The sequence below is a fragment of the Pelodiscus sinensis genome, chromosome 2, assembly GCF_052426305.1.
Source record: "Pelodiscus sinensis isolate ZL-2025 chromosome 2, ASM5242630v1, whole genome shotgun sequence".
Classification (NCBI taxonomy): domain Eukaryota; kingdom Metazoa; phylum Chordata; order Testudines; family Trionychidae; genus Pelodiscus; species Pelodiscus sinensis.
Window position 1 is genome coordinate 221084301 of NC_143053.1, and position 15347 is coordinate 221099647.

Genomic DNA, 15347 nt, shown 5'->3' on the forward strand with positions numbered 1-15347 from the left:
CCATTCCCGGGGAGCCCCCGAAACCATCATTCGGGTGACCCGCAGACAGAGGCTGTTGCCACTCCAAACTGCTGCCTCTGATGCAGACAGATGCTGCTGCCTCTAAGTCGCCCAAGCTCTCTGCAGACAAAGGCTGCCTCCAGAGCAGCCTCTGTCTGCAGGGAGCTCAGACCCCCTGGGGACAGGGGCTGCTTCCATGGAGCAGCCTCTTCCCCTCCCCTCACATTGCTGCCTCTGTGGGAGGCAGTGGGGGGGAAGGAGGGACAGGCCCACAGAGCTGGCACGTGCAGAAAGCTGGCTTGAAAGCTAGTTCCTCATGCAAATTAGCTCTTGCCTGCCCCACCTCACTCTCCATGCTGCTCCCTCTCTATCAGAGGCGCTGCTTGGCTGACAGGCAGGGCAGGACACGCCTCTCCCAACAGCTGCAGCGGGAGGGAAGTTGCTTTGAGGTGTACCTCAGCCCCAGCCCCCTGAGCAGACATGGCCTGGCAGCCAGGGGTTCACACCCTGGCACCGGTTCATGGCCTGGTGATTGGGAAGCGCTGTACTACAGCTTTTATTTTTATTATACCTTTTTTCCATATGCGCTTTTCCTCTTTTTCCTATAAGAGATCATGGTGTATATTTTACTGAGGCCATATATATACACTATGAACTGTTGTCAATGCAAGCTATACCAGCATAAAGCCATCACAGTTAGTATATTACCCTTGCATATGCATATATTTGGTGCACACTGCGCTGCTCCACATAGCCACCAGGAGTGCTTGTGTCAATACCAAGTGTAAGTGTATTGCTAGTAAGGCTATGGGATGCAGAAAAAACAGTTTGAGTAGTTTTCACTTTTGGCAGCTTCTGCATGTTGACAGCACTTTCCTCACCAAAACTTTCCAGTGTAGAGACAGCGTGAAAGAAACATCATGGAAATGTTATTTCTAAGGACTGGGCACTCAACCATTTCATGGGCTTCAGAGGAAGAGAGGCAGGAAGAAAAGGAGAAAGAAACAGGACACCCAGGCTATGTCTACACTTCAGAAAGTTGATCTTAGGTATGTAACTCCAGCTACTTGAACAACATAACTGAGGGTATGTCTACACTACAGCGTTATTTCGAAATATCTTATTTCGAAATAACATGTCTATACACAAATGCATTTCAAAATAGCGTTTTGCTATTTCAAAATAGTGCGTCCACACTGAGTGGACTGTGAATCACATTTAAGCATAGCCAGAACCAGTTCCGGCAGGGGACCAGGTCAGGACTTATCTTGTGTGGCTGCTGCCTGAGGCTAACTGAAGTCTTTACTTAAAGGCCCCCGTCCCCTCCCTGCCCTCGGACAGCTGGTTCTCAGGTTTCTCTGTTTGCTTATTTACCTCGATGTCAAATAAAATGCAAGTTTTTTCAAAAACACGAACTGTCTTTATTTAAGAAAACTGGGGAGACTGGGGAAAGGAGGTGGGAGAAGGGAGGGGGAAACCTGGGAGGAGGGAGCTGGAAGGGGGAAGCAAGGGAAAGAAGTGGGAGGGGAAGCTCAGTGGTGGGGGTCTCACCAGGCCATCTGTCTCCCAGCACAGCGGATGCAGGGACCTCGGTGTCCTCGGGGGGATGGGGAGGAGGGTGTGGAGGTTGAGGAGGGTGGGGAGGGAGAAGCAGGAGTGGGGGGAGGAGCAGTAGCCGGGCAGGCAGCAGGCGCTGGAGTGGCAGGAGGCAGCACGCTCTGCACCAGGGCCTACAGGTGTTGGCAGATGGCACGGCCCTGGGCAAGTTACTCCCCCCGTAGCTACAGGTCTTCTTGCACCCAGTTCTGGAGGGTGCGGTGCAGGGCTCGCAGTGCCGCCAGGCGCTGCTGTCAGTACCCGTGCACTATTCGGGTGGACCTGCGGAGCCCTCAAGTGCGGGAGCACATCCCGGGCGGGGTGGTGGACCCTGCACGTGCAGCTGGTGTGGCTGTGGAGAAAGAAGAGAAGTGGTCAGTTCTCCCTGGGGACACAGTGGGTGAAGCCCAGCCCCCCTCTGCAAGGTGAGGATGACTGTGCCCTGAACTGTCAGAGCCAACGTGCCATGGTCGGAATGTCCGGCTATCCCCGGGAGTGGGAGCTGCCCCAAGACCACATCCATGCCTCAGTTCTGTGTATAGTGCAGCTGAGGTGGGGAGGGGAGGGGGGAGAGAGAGAAGATGTTACCTGCCTCTGTGTAGAGGGGACTTGTGAAGGGAGGGCGTCCTGCTGTGTCCCGCCCCGGGGTCAGGAGCATGTCATGTCTCTTCGCACACACGTGTGGCTATGAGGCCAAGGTTAGGGTTGCCAGGTGTCCGGTTTTCTATCGGACAGTCCAGTATTTGCGCCCTCTGTCCAGTAGAAAAATTCAGAAAATACCGGACATGTGCAATGTCAGGTATTTTCTGAATTTCCGGCTGGGCGCCGGACGGAAGCCTGGCGGGGGCGGAGGAGCAACTGGGAGGCGGGGCCGCGATTGGTGCTGGGAGCCCTGTGGTCACGTGCAAAAGCCGGGCAGGGCATTGGCTGGGACTTCAAGCCACTCCCCCAGCCCGGCTTCTGCACACAGCCAGAGGCTCCAATTGCAGCCCCGCCTCCCAGCTGGGAACCTCTGGTTGCGTGCAGAAACTGGGCGGGAGAAGTGGCTCCCAGGCACTACCCCCGCCCCCACCTGGCTTCTACTAGCAACTAGAGGGAGTGTCTGCTGAGGGTGCGGCCTGTTTGACTCTGGCTGTGGCCAGTGGCTGCACCCCTTCCCCCCCGGCCAGCTCTGCTTCCCACCTTCCGTCTAGCCCCCGATTCTCCCCCAGCTCTGCTTCCCACCTCCCCTTCCTCTAGGCCAGCCCCGCAGCCCCCGATCCTTCCCACCAGTCCCACCTTCTGCCCCCCTTCCTCCCAACCAGCTCCGCCCTCCTCCCAGCTGGTCCCTCCCCTGCCCCCACAATCAAGTGTGTCCACCAGTATTTTGGAGGAGAGGATCTACCTGGTAACCCTAGCCAAGGCCCCTGTGTGGCAGGCAGCTGGAACCACCTGCCCAGGGGTGGCACGGCACATGCTCACACATGCACAGGTTGCTGCATTATCTGTGGTAAGCAAGGCCCATGTGCGCGTGGTCCCTGGTCTCCCTCCCCCCCCCCCCCCTCAGGAAGGGGACAGTGATGGCACTCACATGTTGTGGCCTCCCCAGACAACCCTGGTGACTCAGCTGCTGGTGACTCAGCTCTCAGGTCCTGGCGGCGTGGCACCCTCTGTGACAGCTCCTGCAGCTCCTCCTCCACATCCTGGTCAGGGCTCTCTGCTCCCAGATCATTGCCCCCCCCCCCCCGGGTGGCATGGACTGTCCTGCCCCCCATTATGCAGTCCAGGGGACCAAAACAGGAACAGGTGTCTGCTCCTCTAGGGGAGCTGCCCTGTGTGGCCCTGGCATACGCCTGCCGGAGCTCTTTAATTTTCATGTGCACTTGGTCCTGGGTACGCATGTGGCCTTTGGTAGCCATGGTGGCAGCTATGCGGCCATACATGGTGGCGTTCCTCCATCTAATGTGGAGATCATAGACATTGATCTCCACACTAGTCGTTGTGTCCCCCCCCCCCCCCAAAAAACCTCTATGAGGTCCATGATCTCCACACTAGTCCAGGAGGGCGCCTGCCATCTCCGGCCCCCGGCTGGCTCCTGGGAGCTGGGGGACTGGGCGGTGGATGGCTGGCTGGCACTGGCTGCCTGGCACTGGGTCAGGGGCAGCAACTGCTGGCAGGCCTGGATCTGGCACGTGCAGTGTGGCCAGAGTCTATCCCTTTAAGGGCTCCAGGGCTGTGGGAGAGGAGAGGAGTTTTCCTGGTTTGACCTAGAGTGGCCACCAGGGGAAACTGGGAAGGGCTGGAAGTCCCCAATTCGAAATAAGTGTCTATACAGCGCTTATTTCAAATTAGCTATTTGAAATTTGGCGTTATTCCTCTTGGAATGAGGTTTATCAAATTCGAAATACGCGCTCTCTGAAATGAGTTCCCACAGAAAGTGGGGGCAGCTGCTGCCATTTCATTCACCCTCTCCACTAACATGAAGAAAGCTAACCATGTACTTTGTGCATCTATTCAGACTTTGTGCATCTATTTCATTTAATTCGAAATACTGGTTTGCCTGTGTAGACGCTATTAAAGTTAATTCGAAATAATGGCTGTTATTTCAAATTAACTATGATGTGCAGACATACCCTGAGTTGACGCATCTCAGGTCAAGTTACCACTGAGGCTACAGTGCGAGGGAGGGGAGGGAGAAGGGTCGACAGGAGAAACTCTCCCATCGACGTATCTTATTCTCGTCTGTGGCAGAGTAACAGGGTTGACTGGAGAGTGACCTGTGGTCAATCTGGCAGGTCTTCATTAGACCTGCTAAATTGAGTACTGGTACATCAATCACAGAGCATCAAACCCCACTGTGATGTAGATGTGCAGCCACACCCTAAGCTGTTCTCCAAGAGATCAGTGCACCCTTGAGAATGGGAGGGCAAAGAAAGGGTCTGGAAAAGCAACTGCTTTGAATATTAGGATCTGATAACTTCCCCCCCCAAAAAAAAAATAAGCAGACAACATAAGCCATCATATACAGCCTTTCTGTACAAAATGACTTGTATTTAATAACTTAACATTATGACAAGCATTTTAAAACTTTAACAAGGCACCATTTTTTTCCTTCACATGGGAAGTGGACCATTCCAGCAAAACTTGCTTTAATATCTGGGGCAAGCTGGCTCTAAGGATTTTCTCCACAACACAGTGGCAAAAACATCTGGCAAAGCACTCCCTGAAATGAGTTCCCACAGAAAGTGGGGGCAGCTGCTGCCATTTCATTCACCCTCTCCACTAACATGAAGAAAGCTAACCATGTACTTTGTGCATCTATTCAGACTCTGCCTGCATTTTCCTCTCTCAGCTGTAGAGCAAGGCCCTGACTAATGCAGATAAAATTGCAACAGGCTGCAAACATATTAAGAACATCATGCTGCCATGAAACTCTCTACTATGTCCTCCGCATACCTTTGAAGCTGCTAATGCCATTGCAATTGTTTTAGGGACACTAAGCTATCAGAGCCACAAGATGGCATTCCAGCTTCATTTTTAAATTATTCTAAAGCAAGAAAACACATTAATATAATTTGAAATTTATTCCAAAAGCAGCTGTACAATGCAATCAAAACTAAAGCACATTAAAACATTAAACATTACAAATTTTGTATTTTATTAATTTTTCAAAAATGATCTTGTCTTTTAAGTACTATTTTTCATGGAAGAGGAGAGCCACTTTTGAATAAAAAAGCTTCTATTCTGTTCTGAATATGACAACATTTTAAAATTTTAGAGTGGAAAATATTTCACACACAAATAAAAAAAAAAATCACAGTATTTCAACGTGCTTTTTTCCCCCCAAGCTGAAATGGGGAAAATGCACGAAATTCTAGTGAATATATCTGGGCTGAAACACTGCAATGAAATGACCAATACATTAATTGAAGGTGGTCACTTATGCATACCTCTCATACCAGGTAAATCTTCTAGTAAAATTATATGTGTATATTCAGTATTTAATACACATGCACACAGTTAAACACCTAAATGAACTTGACATGCTAACACAGACAACACAACTGGAATTCAAATAATTTTGGAGACATGGGAAAGAGCGGAGAGCTGGTCAACCCTCAGAAAAGTTCTTGGATGAGATGCGGAAGTTTCAGGGAAATGGGTTTCTTTTGGGAGGGGAGGAAAAAGAATGGGGAAGGATGAAAACTTGGGTTTACAATGATGAGTTAGTGGTCACCTTAAACTATGGTGCGGTTACCACTGCTCTCTAACTCAAAGAGAAATTGAAAATACCACATTCATGGCAAAAACGACTGGTCCTGTGGCACTTTAGAGACTAACAAAAAAATATATAGAATCATGAACTTTCGTGGGTAAAACCCACCTCAGCTGAATAATGGCAGTATTATTAATTAGTATTATTAAGTATTAATAGCAAGATTTGTTACTAATCTGTTAGTTTCTTTTATCCGCTTCCAACAAAGTTACGGAACATGTGCAAGTACACTTACAAGAAAACAAATGAACAATTAAACTCTTGACTGTGGGGTTTTAAAACTTGATTGTAACAGAGTTCTTGTACTATTCTTTTTTTTTTTTTAATATTAAGAAAATCAAAATGGGTAAATTAAAATGCAAATGGAGGGATGAAGTTAATGCTGCCTAATTAGGTTATGCCTGGCCTTTGCCTCCACTGTGCCTAGCTACTTTTGCATACAGTCCTGGTAGCTTAAAACAGAGGTTCCTAAACAATATAGTCAACAAGCAGTTCACTCAACTGCTGGCTGCTCTGAACCAATGTCAAGTGACATGGTGTTAAATTACTAAAGGCTGCTGATGTATAGAAAAATCATGCCCCATCATGAGTAATTTGAAAAGTAGACTACACAAAGCACTTGAAAAGTACATCCTAGGGCACAATCCCATATTGGAAGTGGGATGTATTAGATGACCCAACAGTCTTTTGTGATGCATCGTCAGATAATAGAGTTGCAAAAGTTGTTTGCGTATAAACAATCATGTTGTTACTACTAAAGGTGGATCCAGGACCACTATTATTAACTTAAAAGCCAACATAAAAGGTGATAATGCAGGCAGAACTCTTTTGCCCTGATGCTGGAATAATTGTAAGTATTGCTTTTATATTAGTCAGGTGACTGATAAGGGGTGACACGGCGGGGCCGGCCACAGGAACGTGACTCCTTCCCCTACAGCCCAGGGAGGCACTGGGACAACACCATTCCTCACTAGGTACTGCCTCTCCCCCAAGAGGTGTGAGCCAGAACACTAGAGGGACTAGTAAGGGAAGCTGAGCAACACAAGCCCAGCTTGCTCTGCTTCCCCTGCCACATGGTTTTGCTTCCTGCTGGTGAGTACAGGGACCGTCCCATCCCACACCCATGCAACACAGCCAAGAAAGCAGAGTGAGCTGGGGCTACGCTGCTCTACATCCCCCACCACTGTTTGTGACTGCAAGGGGGCTGCTGCTCCCCCTTCTTCCACTATTGCCCCTAAGCCAGCCAAAGACCCTGGGCCACCCAAATGCTGGCCAGCCCTTTGCCCCTCTCGCCCATGAAGGTTGGAGGGGAGGGGCGTGCACATGCCCTCTTCCATACGTCACCCCTGAAAGTGGTCGTTTCAGAATGACAAAACTAGAATGAAATATTATAAAATATTTTGGTTTACTCAAGATGGTAGCTTCATACACTGAAAAGAACTAGTAAAATACCAAAAATAAGCTACCAAAAGAAAAGAAATCAGCAACTACAATATGTATTAAAAATCATGTGTAGGCCAGTGGCACAGAGGACCCTTTGTACTAGTTAATGCATAAACTTTGAGAGATAATCCCTGGGAACTTTATAATCACAAGACATTTGGAAGAGGAAAATGGCATCTTCTGCACAGCAAAACCTCATATGGTGCATGCAAGGTCATGCTATTTGGAGCAAAATGGCGTCCTTCCCACACTTGGAGTCACTGCAACCTCACTTACTGATGACATGACCCTATTTGCGATTACAACCCACAGTTTGGGAACTATTGGCATAGCTACTTTGCAGCCAGACGTTTGACTGTAGCATACAGACACACTTAAATTAGCTTAAATCTCAGTCTCAGGCTTTAAAGCCAGAAAGGACAATCATGATCATCTTGTCCAGAGGTCTCCAACCTTTTGGGGCTGACAGGCGCCTGGGGACTGGGGCCGCATGCCTTGGGCTGGCATTGCCCAGGCGCCACGTGTCCGGGGCAGGGCCAGCCCCGATCACTCGGCGGGCACACAAATGCCCCAGCAGGTGCCATGGCGCCCACGGGCACCGCATTGGGGACCACTAATCTAGTCTGATGTCACAGCACAAGACACAGAACCTCGCCCACCCCTGTAATATACACATAACTTCTGGCTGAGTTATTGAAACCTGCAAATCTTGAGTTAGACTTCAAGTTAGAGAAATTCACAGTTTACTGTCGTTCAACGTGCATAAAGATCCATGCCCCAAAGTGCAGAAGAATACAAAAATACCATGATCTCGGCCAATCTGACCTCAGGGAAAATTCCTTCCTGACTCCATGTATGATGTGCAGTTAAACCCTGAGCACATGGAGAAGACCCACCAGCCTATCAGCTGGGAAAAAGTTCTCTGTAGAAACTCAAAGCTCTCCCCATTCAGTATCTCATCTCTGGCCCCTGAAAATACAGCAGTCACAGATGGGCCATCATATAAGAATAGCAGTCAGTAGGTTTCTGGTAGAGGGTGGTGTTTACAGTACAAATACATGATGGTCACAATGTCGAGGAAGTGGATCTCGTGTGGACTGCTCCAGGCTGAGGTTCATAGTGGGGTCAAAACTGTTACAATCCCAGTGGAATTCTTCAAGGGCCTCCTTCCCGTGAGTCCGTATGATAAGGATGTCTATAAATTATGTAACGTAAGTAGGAGTGGTGCTAGGGGAAGGCAGATGAGGAAATGTTCAAGGTCAGCGATAAAAATGTTGGCATATTCTGGAGCCATGCAGGCACCAATAGCAGTGCCGCTAACTTAAGTTATAAATTGTCCCCAAATCAGAAATGGTTGAGAGTGAGGACTAGGGATGTTAAACAGGAGGTAAGGTAACTAGATGAAAATGGTTACATCAGCAACCAGCTACCCAGAATTCTTCCCCTCTCGCCTTCCTTTCCCCTTTGCTCTTTGCTTAACACAGCAGGTTATTTTACAGATAAGTAACAGCTAATGCTAAAGAAAAAGTGGACTTCCTTTAAAAAAAGGAAATTAACAGGCTAATTTCACACAGAGTTGTGTGGAGCCAAGATAAGCTATTTCTTTCTGAATACCACTAACATGCAGGAAGTAACTAAGGAAGACTTTGTCTGCATTATACCATGCCACTATAGTGCCAAAATTTTTGGAAGAGATCTTACTGTTATAGTATTATATAATGCTATCCAATGTTATTTGTCACTACGCCACACTAGACAGCACAATTATGCCGAAGTTACTGTGTGAACTCCTTATGAGAAGATAAAACACAAACAAAACAAACAAGAGAACCTTAGAGGCACAGATAATATTGTAACTGGCAGAAATGAATATTTAAGAGTAAAACAAGTAACCATCAATACTGTAGCTTTTTGAGGGACTGTGGGGGGGGGGGGGGAGGAAGAGCATCAGCATCTTCTTTGGACATCATCAGCTGTCTCTGCTGAACAGCAGAGGTCCAGAGCCAGGTAGGTCTACTTCCAAATGCACAAGAAGCCAGTGACATGTAGTCTGAGGCTGTATCTAGACTGCAGGCTTCTTTTGGAAGAAGCTTCTCCGGAAGAGATTTTCCAAAAAAACTTCTTCTGAAAGAGAGCGTCCACACTGTGAAGGTGCATCGATAAAGCGATCTGCTTTTTTGAAAGACAGCGTCCACACTGAATGGATGCTACCTCGCATTTAAGCTGTGATTACAGTGGACAGAGTGGCCCCCAGGGCACCAGTGCTTTTCCCTTTTCTTTCGAAGTAACTCCCTCTTCCTCATCCACACACACCTTTTTCTGAAAGATCTCTTTTTCTGAAATGGCCGTTTTCCTGAAAAACCCTGTGTAGTGAGACATAGCCTGGGAATATATGAAGCATGACTCATTTTATTTACATATAGCCGTGGTCCCCAACACGGTGCCCGCGGGCACCATGGCGCCCGCGGGGGCATTTCCATGCGCCCGCCAGGTGCTCGGGGCTGGCCTGGCCCCGGGCGCGTGGCGCATGGCGGGGGGAGGGCCGGCCCCGGGCGCGCGGCGCATGGCGGGGGGAGGGCCGGCCCCCTGGCGCCCGGCAGGCGAACGGCCACGCCCCCTGGCGCCCGACAACCTTGAAAGGTTGGGGACCACTGACATATAGAATGTGGTACCAGAGCAAAGGTGCTCAGCACACAAGAAATCCCTTGATGGAGGAAACTACCTAATAACACTGCCCAGTTTGCAAAGACCAGCTGCTTCAAGAATTCACAGGATAGTCTCCCGCTACAATGACACGTCCACACAGAACCTCAAAAAACACCACTGCATGTCTTCAAGACTTAACATTGCATTTTTTTCGTAGCATTCAAGCTAATCGTATCATGTGGAGGAAATACAATACCTGCCATAACTTTTTATAAGTTGAAACGTGTTATTTACATCAAACCATAGATATGGAACAACCAAAGAATACTTGATTTTTTGCAACAATAGTATAACATATAACAACTCAAGATTTTTAATTAAAGCATAGTAATTAAGCACAAAATTTGTTCTCGCATGCTGACAATAGGAATAGACTTCAAAGTAGGGATGTTAAAATGCTGGTACTTAAACGTGTAACCACAGAAAACTCAGCAGCTGCAGGGTTACACCTGCAGCTGGCTTCCTGCCAGTACCGGCTCCCACCTGCCCTGTCTGATACAGAAGTAGCAGCTGCGGGGAGAAGGGGGGTGAGGGGAGAGAGAGGAGAGGAGGCAGCTCTATGGCTCTTCCTGCACACAAGCTGTCCCCCTCTTCCTTCCACCGTGCTGCTGCCTCTAGCAGAGTTAGTGCACATCTTAAACCTTCAACAGAACCGTAGTTGCTTCTGATTCCTTTCCTTCAAGTTGAAACAATTACTAATTTATCTTAGCGTTCTCTCTCAGTCTTTCAGTGCTTTAAATCCCTAGCATTCATGTTGCTATTAAGGATGTTAAGGACTAGTCGACTGTCCAATAAGCATTTGAAAATGCAGGACCGGCCCATAACATTTTGGCACCTGAGGCAGGGAGCTCAAATGACGCTCCCATGCCTCCTCACTTAGGCCAAAAACTTTGAAACTGCCTCTTCCCTTTGGGTCCTAGTGGCACCCCCCCCACAGCCAGGCACCTGAGGCAGCCACCTCAGTTCACCTCATTGTAAGGCCAGCCCTTTGCAAATGCTTATAGGCTAGTCCATTGACTAGTTGATTACCCCCATTTACTGCCTCTATCAGATAGAGGCAGCAAAGTGGGGGGAAGAAGGGATACTTCAAAGCAGCAGCGCTGCACAGCTGATCCGGAGATCAGCTGTGTGGTGATGCTGCTTTGAAACCCCAGGGCAGTGTTTCAAAGGGGCAGTGACCGTACAGCTGATCCCCGGCACAGCTGTGGAGTACTGCTCCTTTAAAATGCCGCCTCCGTGTTTCAAGGGGCAGCGCCATGGAACTTGGGGTCCTGGGTTCTGCGCGGCATTTCCCCAGACCCCATGGCATTTCCCCAGTCCCCAGCTGATACCGGGTTCCGCTAAAATGCCACGCAGAGCCCAGGATCCCAGCTGACCCCAGGTTCAGGGGAAATGTCGTGCAGAATCCAAGGTCAGCTGGGGAGGCTCCACGAGGATGCTATGGCTTTGAAATGCTCAAGAGCCCCCAATGGGGACTCTTGCACATTTCAAAGTAGGCATGCCCACATGCAGCCCAGCGTCAGCAGGACTTCCCACTGGCCCAGGGCTGCAAGGGGAATTCAACATTCCTCCTTTGAAATGTACAAGAGCCCCAGCATGGTTGCTTGTACATTTCAAAGGTGGAATACAGAAGTGCCTATCAACTAGTCAATGAAAATCCATCAACTACTCGACTAGTTAATTAACCACACTTTAACATCCTTAGTTGCTGTGAGAAAAATAAAAAAGCTAGTATTACCTGCCCAAGAAATTAAGCTTTCCTCTTCCCAAGTACAAATAGAAAGTTTAATAAAGGTCTAATTTAATAAATGCCTCAGAGAGGTAGCCGAGTTAGTCTGTAACAGGAAAAACTTAAAACAACAAAGACTAACACCACATGTAGATGGTATCATGAGTTTCTGTGGGCACAACTCTGGACACCCAACACTCCAGTCATCTGAAGAAGTGGGCTATGCCCACAAAAGCTCATGATACAATCTGCATGTGTTGTTAGTCTTTAAAGTGTTACCAGACTATTTGTTGTCAACAGCTATATTTTAGATATAGGTTTTGGTCTCATCCACAACACTAAGACATTATGCATTCTCAGTGAGATTATGACTACACTGCAAAGTTTTTGCACCAAAAACAGCTGTTTCTGCACAAAAACTCGGTGTCCACACCTCACGCACATTTTTGCGCAAGAAAAATCTACAATGAATTGACAGAACAGAGGAGTTTTTGCGGTTTAGTTATTCCTCTTTCTACAAGGAATAACTCATTTTTGCACAAGAGCTCTTGCACAAAAAGGTGTGTATGGACAGGAAAGAGGATGTTTTTGCACACAAACAGCCTATTGAAAGAAGCACAGGTGCCTTGGTGGCCATTCTGTTAATGGCAATCAGACAGCGAGACAGCATCCATGCACTCTGGATGCTCTCTTGCGCTTTTCTGATGCACTTTTGCAGTGTGGATACGCTCTTGCACAAGAAGTTTTTGTGGAAGATCTCTTCCACAAAAAGCTTCTTGCACAAGAAGTCTGCAGTCTAGATGTAGCCTGGAAATGTGTAATGAAAGATTTTATTCTAGATTAAGAAATACTTAGATTTCCCAATCCAAGAAAGCAAAGACCTTATCAAGAATATACAATTAATACAAAGTTATCTATAACATAGATTGTTATTTTTCCATTCATATGGTGGTCCATAGTACAAAGCTAAGACATACCCATTTAATTAGGCCAGTGGGACTGAAAACTTTATATGAAAAAGTGATTTTACAAAACAGTGGATCATGAGCAATTCATTTTTATAACAGCAACAATTGTACGTAATGCAGAGGAAAACGCATGGCTATATTCATATTGTAGTTTAACCTACATATCTACTATGTATTTCAGTGAGTTTGTCTGCTTGCATGTCAGTTTGACTGTATGCTCCCCAGTCAGGGTACATGCACCCCTTCCCCAGTCGTGCCTGCTAGTATTGCAGCAGCCAGCAGTGCTTCCCACCTGATCCCAAGCTTCTGTGGGGAGAGAGACAGCTGGGATAGTCGTCTCTCTCTCTCCAGGAAAAACTGCATACTGAACCCCTCATTCCCAGTGAACAAAAACAAAGAGCTTATTAAGTTAAGGACCCAAGCAATGCTAGGTAAATCTTCTGGTGAGTTCATTAAGTTATGAGATGCACAGTCAGGCCCTACTTTAATTAGCCCTCTGATTTCAAAAGGCTCACAAAAGCAAGAACTGGTTCTTGTAAATAAGGGTTTGAAAAGCCACTCTGACCCTTATCCACCTTAGTAGTCCCCGTTTAAATTAAGAACTCCACTGGAAACTCTCCTGCCTGAGGTAAGTGGTATTACACATACACATTTATGAACCTGACTAAATTGAAGCTAAATCTTTGTGTGTTTAGACAGTAATGCTCTGTAAGAAACTAAAAACTACCTGACCCCAACAGGTTCTGAGCACCTACAGAGTCTATTAAAGTTGACAGGAATCATAAGGCAGATGCTTAGTATCTCTCAGATTCACGGCTGCTGAGTGTATTTCAGAAATTTAAAATAAGTTATTGACTTAATGAAGGGAGCAGAAAGAGCCAACTTAAGTTGGGCTCAAGATGCAGATTTTGTAAAACAGTCTTTTACAGATTAGCAAGCTCCAACCAGCCCGAACTTCAGGTTTGGATTATATGTAGTAATTTTAAATTCAGACGAGCAATTTTTTCAGATTAGATTACACTTACCTGTCTGCATACCCTGTATTAGCGTGCCCATTAAAACACAGTTTGAAAATATTCCAGATTCTGTTTTACATGGAACAGTCAGGCAAAGTTTGGTAAGCAGCAATAAAAGCAGCCAAACTCAAGTTTAATTAAATTTTCTGAAACTAAGATGTACCTTTTTGCTTACCTCTGGCTAAAAAGCAAAATAACTACATTAATCTGGAACTATGCCAGTATGGCCCTGTGTGCAGGATACTAACAGACTAAGGAAACCAGAAGTTCTACTTCTGGCTCTGTCTAGGGTCTGCTTCAGTTCCTTAAGCAAGGCCTGTCACCTCTCTGCTGTTTTATCTCCCCTGTCTTATCTATTTAGTGCTTGTTCCAACTTACAGGGACACAGCTTCTGCTGCTGTGGTTCTGTAACACTAGTGAAAATGACATCTCTGCTGACAGAAGTCCTCCCTTCTACCTATCTCTATCTTCACCTGTATTGAGGTCAGCAAAACTGCATCATTCAGGGATGTCGATTTTCCACGGCCTCTAGTGACTAAATTATACTGACATAAGTAGGTAGTACAGACTAAGCCTCAGGCTAGGTCTATAACAGAAATTACTTCAGTATAGCTTTCGACGCTCAGGGATATGAATATTCCACATCCATGTCAATTTCTAATGACCTAAGCACTACAGTGGACACTACTATCTTGGTGGGAGATCTCCCACTTACAGAGCCAGCACTTCTCAAGAAGGCATAAGTTACTAGACAGATGAGAGAGAGAGCTCTTCCATTTGGCTTAGAGCAGCGGTTCCCAGCCTTTTCCAGATAGGGACCTATTTTGACAATTATGGAAGACTTGGTGACCCAAGACAATTAAAAAAAATGCGTGAATGGCTCCTTAAGAGCCACCTGGGGAGACACCTGGCAACCCCTTTGAAATGTAATAGCAACCCATATTTTGGTCCCAACCTACAGGTTGGGAAACCCTGGCTTAGAGCATCTTCACCAGAAGCACTACAGCTATCACAGGAGCGCCCCAGTCAGATGATGCACCTTGGTGTCACCATAATAAAAATAGCCAGACATATTTATGAATAGTGATTGGAACCCAATTATAGTGCAGTGCTGAGGCAGTGAAATGGACCCAGAGCTGCAGTGAAACTGACAACTGACTTTCAATGTCTAAGAGAAAACTTAACAGTCGGGACAGCAAGAGGTCACATTCAGCCTAACTCAGAGATCAGGAAGTTGCATGAATGTTGATCCCACTGCAAGGGTCCCGCCAGCCGCCGGCCTGACGCCCGTCATAGTTTCAGAGGCGGCGGCTGCCTGGGAAGGGGGCGAGGAACGGGGGACCCGGGCGGAACCGCTCGCGATACCTACACAAGCCAGAGACGTCCTGCATGTTGGAGATGCCCCGGTCACACATGTCCACCTCGGGCAGGCTCTTCTCCCGGCTCTCCTCCACGATCTTCTTCAGGGACTTGGACATGGCCTGCACCAAAACAGCCACTCGTCAGGGGCTGCGCCCGCGCCCCGACCTGGGGGCCGAGACCCCGGCGGGCCTGGGGACCGGAGCACAGCCAAGGCGGCGCGTGCGGGGGGGAGGCCCCGCAAGTCCGCCCCAGCGCCCAGCGCAGCAGGGACC

General features: G+C 47.6%; 1 protein-coding gene across 3 annotated transcripts in view; it reads right to left on the minus strand.

Moving 5' to 3' along the window:
- RSU1 (Ras suppressor protein 1) overlaps positions 1–15347 on the minus strand; it is a 158836-nt gene that overhangs the window by 143257 nt on the left and 232 nt on the right. For all 3 annotated transcript variants that reach the window (XM_075922459.2, XM_075922461.2, XM_075922462.2), the window contains exon 2: positions 15083–15194. In XM_075922459.2, the coding sequence (XP_075778574.1) occupies positions 15083–15191 (109 nt within the window). In that variant the 5' untranslated portion in view covers positions 15192–15194. The remainder of the gene's footprint in view (positions 1–15082; positions 15195–15347) is intronic.